This window comes from Paralichthys olivaceus, chromosome 9, assembly GCF_024713975.1.
Source record: "Paralichthys olivaceus isolate ysfri-2021 chromosome 9, ASM2471397v2, whole genome shotgun sequence".
NCBI lineage: Eukaryota > Metazoa > Chordata > Actinopteri > Pleuronectiformes > Paralichthyidae > Paralichthys > Paralichthys olivaceus.
The window spans coordinates 26,847,501-26,868,001 of NC_091101.1; the positions used below are offsets into that span (position 1 = coordinate 26,847,501).

Here is a 20,501-nt window from a genome sequence, read left to right on the forward strand (position 1 = left end):
AGCCAGATCAAATTTGTAAAGTAAATATTAAGAAACTCGGAGCTAGCTACTTGTCCGGTTGCCAAGCTACACACAAAAGATAAGTAAATATTCAAACTAAAAACTTAAATACAATTTAATGCAGCGTCTGGTGGAGTCGACCGAATTTAAATTTGGGGCAAAAACTTTATATTTAATCATTTTCTGCCAAAACTAAAGGAACAAATATTTGTGTAAATTTTTCCAAATTGGGTGCAAAATATTTTTGCGTTACTTTGAGTGAAACGTCAGATTTTGTAGATTTGAAACGGTGAGCGATGAGCTTCAGCTGCCAGTTTGTCCTCCGACAGAAAGACTGACTTCATCCACATTCCCAGAGACTCGGTCATTAGAGAACAGACGAGGGATCTGATGCTGGACGTCCCAGCTCGTCGGTTGTAATATTTACATTTTTTAAATTCTACTTCTGCATTTACTGATTTACTTTGATGTTTTTCTATGATTTGTTAAAGTTGTGTTTTATTCAAAGTGTCAAACCAACGTTCAGCTGCATTTTCTTTAACATGAAGTTCACGTCTGAAAGATTTAAATCCAGATGACTTCATTTACTGTCATCAGTGGCATTAAGTGTGTGTGTGTGCGTGAGTGTGTGTGTGAGTGTGTGTGTGTGTGTGCGTGTGTGTGTGTGTGCGTGTGTGTGTGTGTGTGTGTGTGTAGTACTGTCCTGTAGTACCAGGAGTGTTTTATTACTGCATGAGGTACTGTAGTTCTGCCTCCGAGTGGAGTGTCGTTTTTTTCTGCTTCCACCAGTTTAAAAACTTCTCTTTCATTTTCTATGAAATAATCAACTTTTCATTTCCTGCTGCTGATCCAGGTCCAGGCCGTTTTAAAACAGATTGAAAACTGTTTTCATCTTGTGATTGAGCCGTCACACTGTTAATAACAATAATAACAGATAAGACGTCTTCACTTTAACTTGGATTCACAATCAAGTTGTTTAAAAGTTCCTCCAACCTCCTGAAATACTGTATTCTCTACTTCTATGTTCACAAGTTCAAGTTTAATCTTGTTTTCTCTGGATATGAAGAGTCTCATTCATACGAACTTTGACTGGGATGTTTCACTGCTCTGCTGGGGGGGGGGGGGGGGTTGTAATTTCTTTCAAAAAGTTCTTGAGTTTTTACTTTTTTAACTTTTGATGAATCAACGAATGATTTTGTGTCTTGGAGACAAAATGAAACTGTCATGTCCAGTAGGGGCCAGTAGGGGTCATCACAATGTCGGGACCCTTCAGAACGTGAATCCAGAAAGTCAAAGTTTCTGATCCAGAAGAATCTCAGATTATAATTCTTGAAAGCTTTTTATTTGTGCATCGTTTTAGCGGTTTGTAATGTTCTGCGTTTTGTTGTTGACTGTCAGTCGCTCACCGTCTTTCTCACTCATGCCACTAATTCCGCTCACATTTGGTGGAATGTTAAAAATGGGCTTTAGGGTGATTTCTCTGCTTCTCACGGTCCGTTGTGCCTCGTAGCGTCTGACTGTCGTGCTGATGTTGCGCCCCCTGGTGGTGGTGTGTTAGCAGTAGTGCCTCATTGACACCCTCAGTGCTCTGACGTGTGTTCGTGTGCTGTGCTTCGTGCTGAGCTAACGTGCCTCATGATTTCTGCTGTAACTCGGTTTAGTTTTTACCTGAGGTTTAATTGAACAGATGATTTGTATATTTTTGCAGTTTTTTTTGTTTCCAATGTAAAGTTGTAACTGTAAATTGCACTAATTATTTCACAGATGCTCTTAGATGTGACGTTCAGGTTATTATTATTATGTTGTAATAACTAAAGCTAAATATATAGAAACATATATATATGTTTAAATAACGATTCATATCTGTTTAATTACAATAAAATAAAGATCATCTAAGAATTAATGACGTGGTTTGTGAGTTTTTATGAATATTTTTCTTTTTTTCAAGCAGAAACTTTTAAAGTAATTAACATAAGATTGAAAATGATTTGAAAGTAAGAGCTGATGGAAGCTTTAATGTTTCTCACAGGATCAATAACATGTCTATAACTTCCCTCTAGCGCCACCAGCAGGTCAAGCTTCTCGCTGATCCTGTGAAATGTTCAGGTTTCTTCAGGTCAACATTTAAATTTGATCAACACAAGAAGAAAAACTTTCATTTGTGTTTCTGTGACGATGGATTTTTCATTTTCAGTTATAAATGTAAAAAGTTTGAGAACAGAGGAAAAGAACTTAGATTTAAACACGTCATCAAACTTTAAATCTTAAAGTTTTTAATGGTGCTGAAATATTTTACACTTTTTTAAGAATGATTGTTGTACCTGTGGTGTTTCTTCGTTTGACCAGCAGGGGGCACAAGGACAATCACCTCCCTCTACATAGATCGTTTATAAGAGAGAAGAGGAGTCACTCCACACGTGAAGAAGCTGAGCTCTCTGAATGAGTCAGTTTGACCTCTGACCTGTGGACACAGACACCGGGGTCAAAGGTCACAGTCTATGAAACACATTTCGTTCTTCAGTTTCATTTTTAAAACGTTTCTTCTTCATTCTCTCCTTCGTGGCTTCCGCAGTCACGACTGCATCTTCATTATTATTATTGTCCTCGGAGTGAGACCTCTTCGTGTGCGCTCTGCTTTGTCGCGATGTGACGTCAGAGGGAAATTCCGGTGTACGGGACACAAAGTGTGAAGTCACACGTTCGATTCCGCAGCTCGAGCTTCTCTTCTCTTCATGTGGATTAAACGATGGTTCTACAAAGTGTCGCTGCTGCACGTGACGAAGTGAAGAGACCCCAGTGTTCACCTTAACCAGGTAACTAGTTCACCAGACTCCGCCAGGTGAGGAGTTAACCAGGTAACCAGTGGACCAGGTAACGAGTTAACCAGGTAACTAGTGGATCATGTAACGAGTTAACCAGGTAACTAGTGGACCAGGTAACGAGTTAACCAGGTAACTAGTTAACCAGATAACCAGTGGACCAGGTAACTAGTTAACCAGGTAACTAGTGGACCAGGTAACGAGTTAACCAGGTAACTAGTGGACCAGACTCAGCCAGGTGAGGAGTTAACCAGGAGTTAACCAGGAAACTAGTGGATCATGTAACTAGTGGACCATGTAACGAGTTAACCAGGTAACTAGTTCACCAGACTCCGCCAGGTGAGGAGTTAACCAGGTAACCAGTGGACCAGGTAACGAGTTAACCAGGTAACTAGTGGACCAGGTAACGAGTTAACCAGATAACCAGTGGACCAGGTAACTAGTTAACCAGGTAACTAGTGGACCAGGTAACTAGTGGACCAGGTAACTAGTTAACCAGGTAACTAGTTAACCAGGTAACCAGTGGACCAGGTAACCAGACTAACTTTGTGTGTTGACCAGCGGGACGTCACTGCAGGACTCACTTCCTCATGAGCTCAGACTCTGTCCACAGACCGGGACCTGAAGTGTTCGGTCGTGTGAGCAGAGAGCCGCGGATCTCACTCCAGGTCTCACTCCAGGTCTCACTCCAGGTCTCACTCCAGGTCTCACACCAGATCTCACTCCAGGTCTCACACCAGATCTCACTCCGGGTCTAAACTCTGCGACCATCGCTGCTTCTTTCGGTTTCTACGGTTCCGACTTTTAATCCTTAGTTTACTGCGTTTTCACTTGAGTTCAGGCTCCGGGCTTCCTCGTTTGGTCGGAGACTGAAGTGTGTGTGTTGTGTGTGTGTGTTGTTAGGTTGTGTGTGTTGTCTCTGTGTGTGTGTTGTTAGGTTGTGTGTTGTTAGGTTGTGTGTGTGTTGTTAGGTTGTGTCTGTGTGTGTGTGTTGTTAGGTTGTGTGTGTGTGTGTTTTTAGGTTGTGTGTGTGTGTTGTTAGGTTGTGTCTGTGTGTGTGTGTTGTTAGGTTGTGTGTGTGTTGTTAGGTTGTGTCTGTGTGTGTGTGTTGTTAGGTTGTGTGTGTGTGTGTTGTTAGGTTGTGTGTACAGGTCCATGCTAACACATTCATATTAACAGTGAGAACCTTTAATTGGAGGATTTTCAAATGGAGTTTCGTGACGTGACGTGAACAGACTGTAGCGAGTTAGCTCACTGTTAGCTCCCTGTTAGCTTCCTGTTAGCAGCCTGTTAGCTCCCTGTTAGCAGCCTGTTAGCCGCCTGTTAGCTCCCTGTTAGCAGCCTGTTAGCCGCCTGTTAGCTCCCTGTCAGCCTCCTGTAGGACGCCCGGTAACTCGGGTCTGAACCGTGTCCCTGTCCGCGCTGCAGAGACTTTGCTCGGTCATTTACAAACCGTCCGGTGGTGTTAGCTGTTAGCACCTTAGCTAGCATGCTTCACACAGGCGCGTTCATGTGAAACCGGGGCGGGAATGCGCGATGCCAAACAGCAACAAGTGTGATCGCTAAATAAAAACAAGTAATAATTAGATTGAGTTCAGAGAACTCAGTCAAACTCGTTGGATTTATTATAGTTACTGCTGAAGGTTTTAGAAAGTCACTTAGACTTAATATGAATGTTTTAATATTAATGATAAATTCATAGAACTGAAGAATAATAAGTGTTCATCATCATCATCATCATCATCATCATCATCATCATCAGGGGCCCCCGCTGCCTCATAATATCATTATTGTCAGCAGTAGTAGTAGTAGTACTACTAGTACTACTAGTATATCATCCTGACATTTTGTTCACAACATACTGTAAAAGTGAAAATAAAAAGTATAACGTGTGATTATGAAGTAAAACCTTGTCACATGCTTGTCGATCCAGTCGTGACCCATGAATCACCTTGTGTTCATCTGACGTCTTGTGTTTGACCTCTGCAGACACGATGGCCGGAGACGACCACTACCTTCATTCTAACAATCAGGTAAACTCACCTGTCACCGTGTGTTCGATTCCTCTGTTCAGCCGATGTCACTCACACTCATGATGACATCATACATACAGAATCTACAGAATACACAGTGATCTGATCCCAGATGTGTACTTTAATATTACTGTTTACCTCTGGTCCACCGACATGTTCCGTCAGTGTCCAGAGGAGGTTCACACGTTCTTCACTCCAGTGGAGTACAAATACTTGTGTTAAAGTATAAGTACTGATTAAACCTGTCTACGTCAGCAAGAGTATACAAGTATAAAAGTAAAACGTTTCCCCCTGAAGGTTCATTTCTATCGACTGTGCAAAACAAACTGAGACTCTTGTCACATTAATATTGTGTACAGATGTTTCACTTACTCTGACTTCAACGATGTGTTGAACTATAATTATTAATCCTCTGTCAGTAAACATCAGTTTGGACAGTTAATGTTTGTCTGACTTCAGATCTTTGTTCGTGCAGTTTTCAAACCGTCTCATGGTTCATGTCTGTTTGTTGTTGGTGCAGATTTTCGACAACATGGTTATGGATCCACCGTGGGAGTTTACAAATTTTCCTGCCATGTCTCAGACCACGTCTCTGAGGACAGGTGAGTCTCACTTCTACACGTTGTGTTTATTCCACTGCTGGTTTTATTCCTCCTCAACGGCAGCACGGAGGGTTTCAGGTTCTTGGTCTGTTCCGTTCCTGTGAACACGATATCTCAAAAACACTTTGAGCGAAACTTTCGCTTAGTCCAAAGATGAACTGTTTAGAATTTGAGGTTCAGAGGTCAAAGGTCACTGTGACATTATATCTTCCCAAGATAGTTCTCTCAGATCGAAGCGTTCCGTTCCACTCACGTATTAACAGATTTGATTCTGGAGGTCAAAGGTCATGGTGATCTCATGTTTTTAACATGATTTATGAGATCAGAAGTATGTGCAGTAACTGCTCTGGTTTGTTGAGACGTAGAACTACGTCTCAGACGTTGTGATTCTGGGAGTCAGACGGTTTAAAGAATAGATGTTTTTATCTTGACCTCCACCGAGGATCCTGCGATTTATTCTCTGTTTATTTGTTAGTAAAACCACTCAACCAATTTCCATGAAATGTCCTGGAGGTGTGGAGCATGAAGACAGAACTATGCACCTGTGCAGGGTCCTTCAGACGTCAGCTGGGTCGAAGTACTTCATCACTGTCATTATTGCTGTATTGTTCTTTCCTCAAACCAGCTGATGGGGGTGTTGCAGTGTGGTGGGAGGACCTGTAGTCTGTGATGGACTAGAAGCATTGAAACGAGCGCCTGAGTGAGTCGGTGACGTGTCTCTGGATTTTCTGTCCATAAGTTTTGCTGCTCTCCGGTTCAAGTGGGCTCGAGCAGATCCGGACTTGAAGGCAGCATAACGTGCTCTCAGAAGCTCGTGCACCTCTCTGGGGATATTCTTGATGGTGGTAACATCTTCACACTCTTGGATATGAGTCCCATCACAGACTCAGCATACCCCCCCAGGTTGATGTGTTGATTGACAGTGGCTGCCTCTCTGAACACATTCCAGTGGCCACAGATGGTTGCTTCTAGTTAGCAGTGGTCCGTATGCAGGGATTAGCATAACAGAGAGGTGGGGGTGGGGGGCTGCCCTGAATAGCTGAAATTGATGTGGGCGGCATCGGGCATCACAGAACTTGGTGGAGACAATCACACGTGTTCAGAGGACTGATATTTATGATTTGGTGCAGATCCAAATAAAAATCCAGATCTACTGAGTTCAGATGTGGTCTCATGAGGTAAGAGCTCCACTGAGTGATGCTCTAGTTAATATGTAAATATCTGTGTGTAGTTTCCTTGTGTTTAAGATGGATCTGTGTGTTGACACGTCTTTCTGGGATTAATGGCAGAGCTGTAAAGTTTGAGTGTTAAATCATTTCAGAAAATGAGCTCAGTGATTCAGTGACAATTGTCTGTTAATCTAATCCGGCTGCTTTAATAGACACACTGACGAAATATCAAGAAATACAGACTTGATTTAACACGAGGAGTGAAACCCCCGGCTCTTCACTCTGGGCTGCTTGCTTTGAGCTCACTGGTTTAACAGATGTTGAGGAAACACTCTTTCAGTTTGGAAAACGAATGTTCACTCAGTGTTTGAATATAAAACAAATCAAAAGTGATGAAGTTAAAGTGAAAGAGGATTTTCATGACGTGTGAGTATCAGTTAACTGTGGTGAGTCTCACTTCCCTGTTTGTGTTCACTTTGTGAAACTGAGTAAAGATGTTCGGGTGAAAATCACAACATGGTACATTGCAACTGAAACTCCCGGCTGTCACTGAGCTGTGAGTTGGTTTGACAGAACACTGTCACACTAACCAGACAAACCAGGCCGTGGTCAGAGAGTCTGATGTTTACCACAGAGCGGTGGTCACTGCGCCACACATCAATGTTACGAACTGTTTCTTCTAATGTAGTGAATCTGTTGTTGAGTTGATGTGTTCAGTTCCATCAGCATCTCTTGTCCTTGTGTCCTGGAGACGGATCCTCACATGTGACTCTGAGCTTCAGTTACTGCTCAGAAAGTGTCTCTGTAGTTTTAACTTGTTGAGTTAAGGACAGAGGACGTTGCTTGCTGAATGTGTGACATTCTGTGTCTGTTTTCAGCGGACGGACCCTTCCTGCAGATCCTGGAGCAGCCGAAGCAGGTAAACATCACCTGAATAATCACAAGATGTGAGAGGGATCGTGATGCAGGAGATTTGACTTTACAAAGGTTCATCATCATTATATAAACTCTATATAGACTCTGGCTGGCAGAGGCACACTAACACCTTCAGGGCTGTAACTCATTTAAACAGTGAAACGATCTGAATCAAATGTCTGCAACAGACTGACACTAAAAAAAACAAACCTTTATTTTTTATTTCATGCATTCACAGAAAAGTAAAAATGATAATTGTGTGTAAAATGGTAAATGAATGGTGACCTCCTGCAGAGTCCACTGTTTTTTTTAAATAACTAATTTTCTTCAACTCTGTCATCATGAAATAAAAGCGGGACCTGTTTGTGTGTCTGTCAGCGAGGCTTCAGGTTCAGATACGGTTGTGAAGGTCCGTCTCACGGCGGTCTGCCCGGAGCGTCCAGCGAGAAGAACAGGAAGACCTACCCCACCGTCAAGGTAACACTTCCTGTCCGTTGGTCCTCTTCTTCCCTGAGTCGTCATGACTCTCTATGTTGAGCTGATAGTTGCTGTAAACGACCAATCACTGTCCATGTTTATACCAGATACTCGTAAACATGAGGAATCAAACATGTGACGTTTGTTTCACTGCGACGATGTGATGCGGTCCTGTTTACGTTTGAATGGATTTGTATCTGTGAAGATTTTTACAGAAGTCATTTTGAAGTTCTCACTGTGGATCCAGTTTCCTGGTTGTTATGACACTGTCACAGTGAAGCAGCAGCTGAACGTTGATGTTTAGTTTAGAGTAGAACTCCCACATGTTACAACCAAACCAGAGCAGACGGGAAATCCCCACATTCCTGCCACAGTCCGACTCTTTGCCTCCACTGTCTGACTTCAGAAAATGTATCATCAATCCAGAGTTCAAACTCTATTTGTCACACAAACATGCGACATCCAGTGAAATCTCTTTGACCTAAAGATATGATAAGAAGAAGGAAGACATAAATACAAATCTATATAAAGTGAATGTGTTTCACCAAATGCTCATCCTAACTGTCGGAGTCCTCAGAGTAAACACTAAAACATTTAGTCGTCACTGAGGTGGATTTTTCTTCACTCATACTCTGTGATGTTCAAAGTCGCTGAAACACCTGAGAGCTCATCTTGATGACAGTGAAACGTCTCCACACCCAGTTGGTGTCTAGATGAGGAAATAAAACTTTCTCTGATGTGATTAGAAAAATTCTAGAACAAAGCTGTCGTAAGGCGGGAAAACCCCTCCTGCAGTTCTGGTCGGACGGGTGGAACAATGATGAGGAGGAGGGTGATACTCATAAATCAGTCAATTTAAATAGCATGTGTTAGTTTATAATCTGCTTTAATCTTCACTGGCTTCAAAGGTTCAGTGTGTAGAATTTAGTGACATCTAGTGTTGAAGTGTCATATTGCAGCTGAACACCATTAAATCAAACTGATCAGAAACACTTGAACAAACATCAGTGAGATCTCTGCTTTCAGACTTAATGTGAGTCGGTAGAAACAACGTCACACACAACAAAAACAAGTTCAGTTCTATGGTAAAGAGGCTTTTGAAGAGTCTGCAGGCCCAGACCTGCACCCACACACACACACACACACACACACACACACACACACACACACACACACACACTGTTCTTCATGTCTGTTGGGAATTTCCTCCCCTCACGTAATTAGAAGGAAGTGCAGTTACGTCATAAACAGGAAAGGTGTCTCAGGCGCAGATTCAAGCTTTAACCCAGAAACATCGACACACTTAACCCTTCGCTGCCTCGTCAGGGATAAAAACATGATAAAACATCTGACGTTGATGAAACTGAAGCAACAAATCCTCATTGTTTAATCAATTAATACAATCTTCTTCTTGTTCATAAAACCCTGTGACGTCCTCAGTGTTCACACTAATCACTTATTTAATTATCATGACTGAGCTTCAGAACAACGATGCTTAAACCTCAGTTTGATCAAAGTGAGTCTAATGTGTGAGTGTGAATGTGGAGAACGTTTCCTCCTTCGCTCCCTGAGTCTGTTCTCTCTCTCTGCTGAGTGGGTTCATCTCCTGAGAGAACAAGTGACTGAGAGTCTCCATCAGCTCCAGTGGAAGAGTGAAGCTGAACTGAGATCAGTTCTTAACAACCAGAGTTTATCTCCAATATCTTCACACCTGGTTTGTTTCAGACTCTGAAGCTGAACTTCAGGTGTGAACGGTTCCTCAGACCAGAAGAGGAGTTCTGGGTCTGGATCAACCTGAACCTGGTTCTGTTGGTTCACAGTGAAAACACTTTGTTGGACAGTTTGGACTTTTGGACCAATCACAGGAAGTAGAGACACATTAAACCATAGAAGAAGAAGAAGAAGCAGCTGCAGTCTTCACCTGCGACAATAAAATGTTTGAACCACGATGACGTTCATGTGGTGTATTTGAACTAGTGTGAGTACTGTAGTACTGTGGAGTACTGTAGAACTATGTACTACTGTGGAGTACTGTAGAACTGTGGAGTACTGTGGAGTACTGTAGAACTGTAGTACTGTGGAGTACTGTGGAACTGTGTAGTACTGTGGAGTACTGTGGAGTACTGTAGAACTGTGGAGTACTGTGGAGTACTGTAGAACTGTGGAGTACTGTAGAACTGTAGTACTGTAGAACTGTGGAGTACTGTAGAACTGTGGAGTACTGAGGAGTACTGGAGTACTGTGGAGTACTGGAGTAGTGTAGAACTGTGGAGTACTGTAGAACTGTGGAGTACTGGAGTACTGAGGAGTACTGGAGTACTGTGGAGTACTGTAGAACTGTGGAGTACTGTAGAACTGTGGAGTACTGTAGAACTGTGGAGTACTGTGGAGTACTGTAGAACTGTGGAGTACTGAGGAGTACTGGAATACTGTGGAGTACTGTGGAGTACTGTGGAGTACTGTAGAACTGTGGAGTACTAGAGTACTGAGGAGTACTGGAATACTGTGGAGTACTGTGGAGTACTGTGGAGTACTGTAGAACTGTGGAGTACTGGAGTACTGAGGAGTACTGGAATACTGTGGAGTACTGTGGAGTACTGGAGTACTGTAGTACTGTAGTACTGAGGACAACACGCCAACATCAGAGTCAAGTGTATGTGATGACGACAGAACGTACGTATGTCAGAGAACAAACTGAACAAACACATGAAGAAGAGAAAACGAATCAGATCACACACTTGTCACAGAACATATAAAAATATATATAATTATATATTATATATTTATATATATATATATAATATAAAAATTGCCAAAGCCTCAATATAACGAGTTCTTCTCATCCTGTTCATCTGTTCCTGGTTTTCACATGATCCTGGTGACACATACATTAGTGTGGTTACATCAGTTGTTCTGTTCCTTCCTCACTGATCAGTCACACCTGCAGAGATCGATCTGTGACTTTGAAACAACACCCTCCACGCTGTCGCACCATCAAACACTTCCGGTATTTATCATAAACGTCTCCGAGCCAGGAAACCGTCAAACACCAGCAGCCGCTGTGTTTCCAGGAACTCTTCAGCTTCTCTGCCGGAGAGCCGTGATTGGCCGACAGACCCGGGAAGAGGAAGTGGGCTCACGTTTATTCACTGCAGCAGTTGCAACGTCCCTGCAGGCAAATACCTGCAGTGATACACACACACACACACACACACACACACACACACACACGTCCGGCGAGTGGAAACAGGAACACAGTATTTTTTTAAATTTGATTTCCTTTATGTAAATCCGCTCAGTGATAAGATCAGATCATAAACTTTCAACTGAAGCTTGAAGACAGTTTCTGGTCAGAGTTCAGTGAAGCTCTAATATTTCATCTATGTTGATGTTCGTACACAGAAGAAGTGACGGTCACACTTTGTTTGCTTTCACTCTTCCACCATCAACCAGTTTCACATTAGGATCAAATTGTCTCTATGAGTTGTTTTTAAAGGAAACATGTATTTCAGTGTTTCCTCTTCAGTTGTATTGGTTTGTATTCCTCTGTGCTGGTGACATCTAGTGGTCAGAGGCTTTATGTTTTCGTCTGTTCCTCTGTACAATTCTTGTGAACACGATATCTTAAGAAAACTTTAAGGCAAAGTTTTCAAATTTGGTATAAATGTTCACTTGAACTCACAAATGAACGGATTTGAATTGTTGTGGTGAAAGGTCAAAGGTGCTGCTGTGACCTCACTACAGATTTTCTTTCTTGTGAAAACGATATGGCAGCATCACCTCCAGGGAATTACATTAGGTCAAAACGTTCAGTGGCCCCTGAAGATGAACCGATAGGATTTCAAGATTAAGAGACGACCACAGTGCGTTTTCAACAGACCTTCAGTGGAAATGTCTCTAGTCCCTTCATCTGATTTGTGTGTGTGTCTCTGTGTGTGTGTGTGTCTGTGTGTGTGGGTGTGTGTGTGTGTGTCAGATCTGTAACTACCAGGGTCCAGCCCGGGTTGTGGTCCAGCTTGTGACGGTGCTGACCCCCCGTCCTCAGCTTCACGCTCACAGTCTGGTGGGAAAACAGTGCGACAAAGGCATCTGCATCACGGACCTGCAGCCCAAAGACTCCAGCATCAGGTCTGCAAACGCACACTCACAAGAATGCACACACACACAACAATACACAATAGTAATCGTGTTTTTGTTTGTCAGTTTCCCCAACCTGGGGATTCTCCATGTGACGAAGAAGAACGTGGCGAGGACTCTGGAGGAGAGGATGATCGAGGCGTTCAGGATGGGATACAACTGTGGCGTCTCCATCCACCCAGACATTGATGCCCTGCAGGGGGAGGTCCGACTCCCCCGAGACCTCCACGGTAAGCCCACTGTGCGTGATTCATCTTGTTTTCAAGTTGTTGTGATGGTTTCATGGGACTCTCTCTCTCTCTCTCTCTCTCTAGAGCACCAGCGCAGTGTGATCAGCAGTGCGGCGTCTCTTCAGGCTAAAGAGATGGACCTTAGTGTGGTGCGGCTCCTGTTCACAGCGTTCCTCCCTGACAGTGACGGAGGTTTCTCCAGACGACTCGAGCCCGTCGTGTCTGAACCGATCTACGACAGCAGTGAGTCCAAACGCACAGAACACTTTTATGGACGTTTTCCAAAGAGCTTGTCTTCAGTTACTGAAGTACAGAAATGTGGATCCGTTAATTAACGCAAGTGAATTATTTAAAAAATGAAATCATCCTCCTGAGGTCTGTGAGCTCAGCTGTGAGCCAGGCTACTGAGGTGAGCTCAGGTGGATTCATGGATGAAGTAGTTTTTTGCATCATCTGCATAAAAATGTAAAAACAAAGTAGTAAACTTCAGGAAAGACAAATGAGAAATCTGAACAGTCCCACCACCTTTCTTCAGGATGACGACGAGAGGGTGATTTTGGAGGTTGGACATTTATCTGTTCTTCATTGTTCGGCTGTGATCAGAGTGAAGTCATGTTCAGTTCTCCTGGTTTCATTTCCCTCCTGCTGCTCTGGTTTCTGTAAGCTGCAGCTTCCTGTCAGAAAAGTGAAACCTACTTCGTTCAGTTTATCCACACAAATGTTACACAGACGAGTCTTTGCAGGGTTCATTACAGACACAGCGTTAAAGTGACACATCTTCCTGATGAGTCGTCAGACTCGTCTACACGAGTAGAGCTGAACATGTAAAGTCTGTCCTGAGGGTGGCGCTGGAGGAAAGGTCCTTTTGAAGGGTTCATCCCCAGGAGAGCAGGAATGAGATCAGGACAAAGGAAGATGTCAGACAAATTCATACAATCGTCTGAGTGAGGGTCTGAAGTATCAAAGCAGAAAGTTATTTGGTCTTTATGTCTTCCTGACATGTCGGAGGACATGAGAACAGATTCAGTCTCTGTGAAGCTCGTGAACTCTGACCCCGTGACCTCTGACGGAGCTGGACAGCAGCTGTTTGACCTTTTCTTTCCTCCTTTCAGAGGCTCCGAACGCCTCCAACCTGAAGATCGTGAGGATGGATCGAACCGCCGGCTGCGTCACGGGGGGGGAGGAGGTTTATCTGCTTTGCGACAAAGTCCAGAAAGGTGGGTGAGGTGAGGTGAGGTGAGGATAACGACTGTGACTATCTGCTAATAATTATAATTCTAATGATCTTCATCTCCAGTTCAGTCTGAAGCATCAGATTCTCCTCATGTAGAAAATGTGGACGTTGTGTTTGACAACAGCTCCACCTGCTGGAAGGTTTTTTTCCTGTGGTTTATCTGGATTATTTAAATCACGGGGATTCTGAAGTGTGTGTTTTCCTACAGATGATATCCAGGTGAGGTTCTATGAAGAAGACGACTCGGGGTTGACCTGGGAGGCTCTGGGAGATTTCTCACCGACAGACGTCCACAGACAGGTCAGTACTTTGTCATCAGGACACTGTCTTTCTGACAGTGACCGCTTGATCTTATTTTATTTAATAGTTGTAATTTATAAAATAGCTTCGTTCTTTTTGAACATCTTCAGCAGCTCCTTTTATTAAATGTGTCCTTCTTAAGCTCAAAAGTTCCCGTAAACATCCGTTGTGATTAACGGACACATTTCACGCTGATGCAGTTAATCTAGCAAACACAGTATCTGAGGTGTAGTATCATCAGAGGCAGCAGGAACAGAGTAACCATGGTGACCTGTTCCCCGCCGTCAGTTCGCCATCGTCTTCAAGACTCCGAAGTACCGAGACCAGAACCTGCAGAGGCCGACGTCTGTGTTCGTCCAGCTGAAGAGGAAATCCGACAACGAGAGCAGTGAACCCAAACCCTTCACCTACCACCCCCAGATCATCGGTAGGTCGCACAGGCCCCAGGTCAAATAAACACACTGACCTGAACTCACCAGGAATCACTGCTTCTCTTCATCAGAACAAAATATGCACATGGTGTAAAAGTGGAAAATCAATGAAGTCAAACTTTATTTGTTTTGCCCAGATTCATAAATCACAGTTTGCCTCATCAGAGCCTCGTTAGCGTTAGCATTACAACGCGTATCGGAGAATCAGCCTGGTGTAGCTCATCATCAGAACTTCACAAGCTAAGTTAGCTCAGGTAGCTACGTCAGAGCTGCTTCATCAAGGAAAATGTGTTGAGTCACATTTACACGATTGTTTTCATGGATGAAACTTGTGACTCTGTCATTTAAAGGAGCAGAGACCAGTTTTTTCAGGATTTTCTACTTTGACTGTTCGTCTTCCTACACATCATTTTTACCGGTGTGTGTTCAGACAAGGAGGAGGTGCAGAGGAAGAGGCAGAAGACGTTGCCCAACTTTCAGGACTTCAGCGGCCATGGAGGAGGAGGAGGTCTGTATAGAGGAGGAGGTCCAGCAGCAGGAGGAGGTCCTGGCTCTGCAGGAGGAGGAGGAGGAGGTAACGGCATCAACATTTCAATGTCTGTAGGAGCTGACACAGCCTCAGTGTTTCTGTTGTACCAGACGTCATCTTCTGTTGTGGTCTGAGTGTGTTTGATTTGTCCTCCAGGTTACTTCCAGGGTTTTACTACCTATAACTATGGAGGAGGAGGAGGAGGTGGAGGTGGTTTCTCCACAGGATACTCAGCTGCTCTGGGAGGAGGAGGAGGAGGCATCAAACACGGTGAGAATGTAACTGTCATCAGAGAGCGTGGTCACCCGAGGCTTAAGAGGACGTGTAATATTGTTGTTAATCATAAATATGAATGATTTGAAAGAGAGCTGAAGTGAACGTTGTGTTAAAGCGTCTCAGAGCGACACAGACGACAGTGATCTCGACGACGATGACTCAGGGGCCGAGGTGCGAGCTTCAGCCCAGACTGGAGGCACGGAGGTCGGGGAGAGGACTGAGGAGGGAGGGGTCAGTGTGGAGCCAGAACCAGACAGAGGTGAAGTCAACAGCCGACAGTTGCAGGCTCTCTTCCAGTTCTCTGTAACAGGTGACTCAGCTTACCTGCTGGCTCCACAGCGCCCCCTGATGACTGCACAGGATGAGGACGGAGACACGTCAGTACTAATTCTGTGCACTTGATCATTTTACAGCTCAGAATTGTCTTTTCTGACATTAAAATCCTTACGTTGAGTCTTTGGCGTGTTCCTTCTTCTGTCGTCTCAGAGGACTCCATCTGGCGGTTCTCCACAGCCAGCAGGCGGCGCTGAAGAGTCTGACCCAGGTCGTTTCTGCTCTGCCCGGAGAGGAAGTGCTCAACATGAGGAACCACCTGTACCAGGTACTGCACAACCAGAACGTCACTTTGTGTTCTCCAACTGTTGTCATGACGATGGAGGTGACTTAATGTCAGCACTGAAGAGACTCACGTGACCTGTTGTTTGTCAAAGACATACCACTATATCATGTGCATGCACTTCCCCCTGGTGGTCAACTTGTGGCATAACACTTCATTCCTACCACACACACACACACACACACAGAGACACACACACAGACAGACAGAGACACACACACACACACAAACACACACACACACACACACAGAGACACACAGACAGACAGACAGACAAATACAAGCAAATCTACCGCGAACTGTAGGTAATGTAGCTCCTCCTCCTGTTTCCCAGACTCCTTTGCACCTGGCGGTGATCACCCAGCAGAAGGAGGCGGTGGAGGCGCTGCTATTGGCCGGAGCCGACCCAACGTTGACTGATCGCCATGGAAACACAGCACTTCACCTGGCGTCACAGCAGGAGGGGGGAGGGATGGTCCAGTGTTTACTACAACACCGAGAAGTGAGAGGACTGATGGAGCACAACAACACAGCAGGTAAACACAACACAGACACACAACTCAGACACACAACAACACAGCAGGTAAACACAACTCAGACACACAACAACACAGCAGGTAAACACAACACAGACACACAACTCAGACACACAACAACACAGCAGGTAAACACAACACAGACACACAACTCAGACACACAACAACACAGCAGGTAAACACAACTCAGACACACAACAACACAGCAGGTAAACACAACACAGACACACAACACAGACACACAACAACACAGCAGGTAAACACAACACAGACACACAACTCAGACACACAACAACACAGCAGGTAAACACAACTCAGACACACAACAACACAGCAGGTAAACACAACACAGACACACAACTCAGACACACAACAACACAGCAGGTAAACACAACACAGACACACAACTCAGACACACAACAACACAGCAGGTAAACACAACTCAGACACACAACAACACAGCAGGTAAACACAACACAGACACACAACACAGACACACAACAACACAGCAGGTAAACACAACACAGACACACAACTCAGACACAACAACAACGTAGTCAAGAAAATGGACTGATGTGTGTTGTCTCCATGGTAACCAGGTCTGTGTCCCATCCACCTGGCTGTTCTGGCCAATCAGCTGTCTTCTCTCAGGGAGCTCCTGGAGGGCGGGGCCTACGTGGAGGCTCAGGAGCGCAGCTGTGGAAGGACCGCCCTCCACCTCGCCACGGAGACCGACAACGTGTCGCTGGCCGGCTGCCTGCTGCTGGAGGTAACCGACGGTATCCAATCACAGCAAAGCTTACGAATGATTGACATCACTAAACGTTACCTGCATCAAACACCAATCACAGCCTGTGATCTCTGTCGTCAGGGAAACGCAGAGGTCGACTGCTGCACCTTTAACGGTTCCACCCCCCTCCACACTGCTGCAGGGAGGGGCTCCGTCAAGCTCACAGCGCTCCTGGTGGCGGCAGGTAGGAAACACATGCTCTCAGGTGCTCTGGTTGTTTCCTCCATGTTTGTAACCATGACGACATCAGTTTGGTTTTAATGACTTATTTGATGATTTAAAAACAGGCTGAGACGTCATGATTGACAGCTGAGACTGACTCCTCATTGGTCTTGTGCGTGTGTGGGCGGGGCCTTGATGCCACAATGGTGTTTGTATACAGTCACTGAGCTGATCTGTGATTGGCTCCTGCCTCCTGTGTTGTCAGGGGCCGACCCTCATAAGGAGAACAACGAGCCGCTGTTCTTCAGAGAGGACGAGTGTTGCCATGACGACGAAGACGAAGGCTACATCCCAGGAACCACTCCCTTCAACATGGCCGCCACCACACAGGTACAGACAGGAAACACTGACGGAGCCTTTTCACACACACGGTCTCTTTAATTTGAACTTTATTCATATAATGTTTTAACCATGAAATGTAATTATATCGTCGCGTCGTAATAAAAGTATTTGTTTTGTTAGAGCAACGAGAACTGAATGTGTTGGTGTTGTTGCGGTTTGTCCACCAGAGGGCGTTTGACTTTGATCAAAGAGAAACTGTTTGTCTGTTTCCAGGTGATCGATCTTCTCAACGGAAAAAAGTACGAACCCAGAACTCCTCACGGAGCCGTGAGCCGCCCACAAGGTGACGCAACACACACATTTCAACTGAGGGTGATTACCAATCACAACGCTCCCTGACCACTGTGTGTGTGTGTGTGTGTGTGTGTGTGTGCGTGTGCAGGTGACCTGGCGAGCCTGGATGTGGGGGTGAAGCAGGATGTGTGTTGTGCCCTGGAGAGTGAAGGATGCTGGGAGATGCTAGCTCACAGTCTGGGCCTTGGGATCCTAAACACAGCGTTCAGACTGAGCCCCTCCCCCGCCAAGACACTGCTGGACAGCTACGAGGTCAGACACACACACACACGCACACACACACACACACGTGTGACCTCTGACCTCCTTCACACTTTGACCTCTGGCTGTTTGCAGGTCTCGGGGGGGACAGTCAGCGACCTGTTGGCTGGTCTGAGGTCAGCGGGAGAGTGCAGAGCTCTGAGCATCGTGGAGGAGGCGCTGCGTCGCTCCGAGGAGACGTCGACGAGCGGTGAGCTGATCACATGATTATTGTCTGCTTGCTGTTTGTTTCCATCACCATGGCGATGAGTCATTCCGTGGTTTCTCCCTCCACAGTCGAGTCTCTACGCGCTCAGGTGAAGGCCGACGTTCGGATCGACAGCGGTGTCTGTGACAGCGGGGTGGAGCTTTCCACAGCGTAAGGACCTGATTGGTCCGTCTCCAGCTGCTTCACCAGAAGAAGCACAATCATCATCCATCGCTGTTCACGACGTCTCCAGGGCCGAAGGTTTCTCACCAAAAGTTTTTAATTAAATGTGTGAAGCTGATGAAAAGTGCGAAGACGAAAACGTCGACGGCTGAATCTTGTTTCTCAGAAAGAAAAGTAAATCTTCTTCAGTCGGTTTAGAGAAATTCACCAAAACCTTTAACGAGACTTTGAACTCTTTCTGATTCCTGCTCTGCTGACGGGACCATTTCTGTCCAGACGTCTGCAGCAGTGGCGGCTGGTGATAAAATGTATTTTAGGTCTCGCACCCGCGTCGTTGTCCACTGTACCTCCGTGCCGACACTTTGAAACAGCAAACAGGTGAAGCACTGAGAGACATTAACACCAACTCCAGTTATCACGTCTGTTTCTCACAAGAGCAGGAAGAGCTCCGGGTGTTTAAAACTCGTCTTCATCACTTGCTCCTGAATCTGTCAATCAGGTCGGACCGAGATCCTTCGTCCTCCTCTCGTCGTTTTGTTTCAGTAAAGAATTCATCAGATTTGCTGCAGTTCCACTTAAAGTCTCCGAACGTTCACCGGCTCACAGCCGAACCAACTCAGTGACGTCAGATGTCGACCGATCGCATTAGATCAGAAAAATGAAAATCAATACCTATTGGCTGTAAACAAAAGTGGGAGGGGTGCAGAGAGCTACATCCAGTGGAGAATCTGCAACAACCAATCAGAGCAGCCTCAGGTCACATGGTCGTCAAACTATCAGGACCCACATTCACTTCCTCTTGTCCTGCGCCCGCACCAGGAAGTGAATGTATTCAGACAGAAATCAAACAAATCATATTGGATGTTCAGTGCTGACGCTCGACCAGGAGCTCTGCAGCAGTGACGTGTGTAAAATGATGTTTTACATTTTTAAACATTTGTCTCAGGATGTTGGAGGGGGCGGAGCCATGTATTAACCAGCCGCCACTGGTCTGCTGAGAGATTGGTGCTTCAGACTCACATGATTGTAAAGTTCAGAGGTTTTTCTAATGTGTTAAATCAACTGTGTGACTCCCACTCGTCTCGCTGAGCGTCTGTAACTTTACTGAGTGAGAACGTGGAGAACGTTTCCTCCTTCGCTCCCTGAGCGTCTGTTCTCTCTCTCTGCTGAGTGGGTTCATCTCCTGAGAGAACAAGTGACTGAGAGTCTCCATCAGCTCCAGTGGAAGAGTGAAGCTGAACTGAGATCAGCTCTTAACAACCAGAGTTTATCTCCAATGTTCAGCAGAAACTTTAAACATGAGCTTGATCTCTCAATTTGTTTCTCTACATGAAAACCACCTCATCTCTCAGACCCACAGGGGGCGCTGTGCATCAGTAACAGCTCCACACAGTTGATTTAATGTCACATTTATGATGAAAACATCTGCATCTATTTTCTTTTGTCTCGTCACTGAAAACGTAAACATGAACTTAAGGGACTTTAGTTTTTTTTTTCTCATGTGACTCAAACGCTCGAACCAAAGAGAAACATCACATCTTCCAAGGCATTGTGGGAAAGGTAGATTAACAGATGCTATTTATCTTCTCCGAGCTCTGTACAGTTCAACGTGAGCTTTTCATTGGTCGTGTCTGTTTTTAAATAAAACTTGTTTTTATATAATTGACAGTTGTCAGTGTTTTGTGATTCGTTCATCACAACATCTTTAAATTATAACGACGCCGTCAACACACCAGTGCAACAGTTTTATATATTTATATGTATAAAAATCGTTTCAATTATTTGTGACATTAAATAAACAATAAATCAGCCAATTAAGTAATTAAGACTCGTGGTTGGTTGTTGGAATATTTATGAATTAGAGTCTCAACACTACCGAGTAAAGAAATTCTATTCACCATATATCCTCAAAACATTG

General features: G+C 44.7%; 2 protein-coding genes across 12 annotated transcripts in view; both read left to right on the top strand.

Moving 5' to 3' along the window:
* LOC109644051 (diacylglycerol kinase theta) overlaps positions 1-1,903 on the top strand; it is a 13,805-nt gene extending 11,902 nt beyond the window's left edge. The window contains exon 23 of the mRNA XM_069531447.1: positions 1-1,903. This exon is cut by the window's left edge and continues 644 nt beyond it. The gene's annotated coding sequence lies outside the window, so the exon portion shown is untranslated.
* A 649-nt stretch (positions 1,904-2,552) lies between these two features.
* Positions 2,553-20,245, top strand: nfkb1 (nuclear factor of kappa light polypeptide gene enhancer in B-cells 1). Of its 11 annotated transcripts, none has more exons than XM_069531453.1 (24): positions 2,661-2,813; positions 3,433-3,511; positions 4,809-4,852; positions 5,373-5,454; positions 7,502-7,542; positions 7,917-8,015; positions 11,992-12,143; positions 12,219-12,382; positions 12,467-12,625; positions 13,495-13,599; positions 13,825-13,916; positions 14,205-14,343; positions 14,778-14,921; positions 15,033-15,146; positions 15,268-15,529; positions 15,639-15,753; positions 16,103-16,304; positions 16,904-17,073; positions 17,176-17,278; positions 17,522-17,646; positions 17,872-17,941; positions 18,041-18,204; positions 18,289-18,403; positions 18,490-20,245. In XM_069531453.1, exons 3-24 carry the CDS (start codon positions 4,814-4,816, stop codon positions 18,573-18,575), a joined length of 2,742 nt encoding a protein of 913 aa, XP_069387554.1. In that variant the 5' UTR covers positions 2,661-2,813; positions 3,433-3,511; positions 4,809-4,813; the 3' UTR covers positions 18,576-20,245. The 11 variants fall into 11 exon arrangements, with proteins under 11 accessions (XP_069387549.1, XP_069387554.1, XP_069387559.1 ...); XM_069531458.1 differs by having other exon boundaries at positions 2,675-2,813; positions 3,433-3,499; XM_069531450.1 differs by having other exon boundaries at positions 2,682-2,813; positions 3,381-3,487.
* The last annotated feature ends 256 nt before the right edge of the window (positions 20,246-20,501 follow it).

Coding starts and splice junctions, on each gene's coding strand:
- nfkb1 (XM_069531448.1), top strand. CDS start 4,814: ATGGCCGGAGACGACCACTACCTTCATTCTAACAATCAG. Junction 14,922..15,032: donor TGCAGGAGGAGGAGGAGGAG/GTAACGGCATCA, acceptor TTTGTCCTCCAG/GTTACTTCCAGGGTTTTACT. Junction 18,205..18,288: donor CACTGCTGGACAGCTACGAG/GTCAGACACACA, acceptor GGCTGTTTGCAG/GTCTCGGGGGGGACAGTCAG.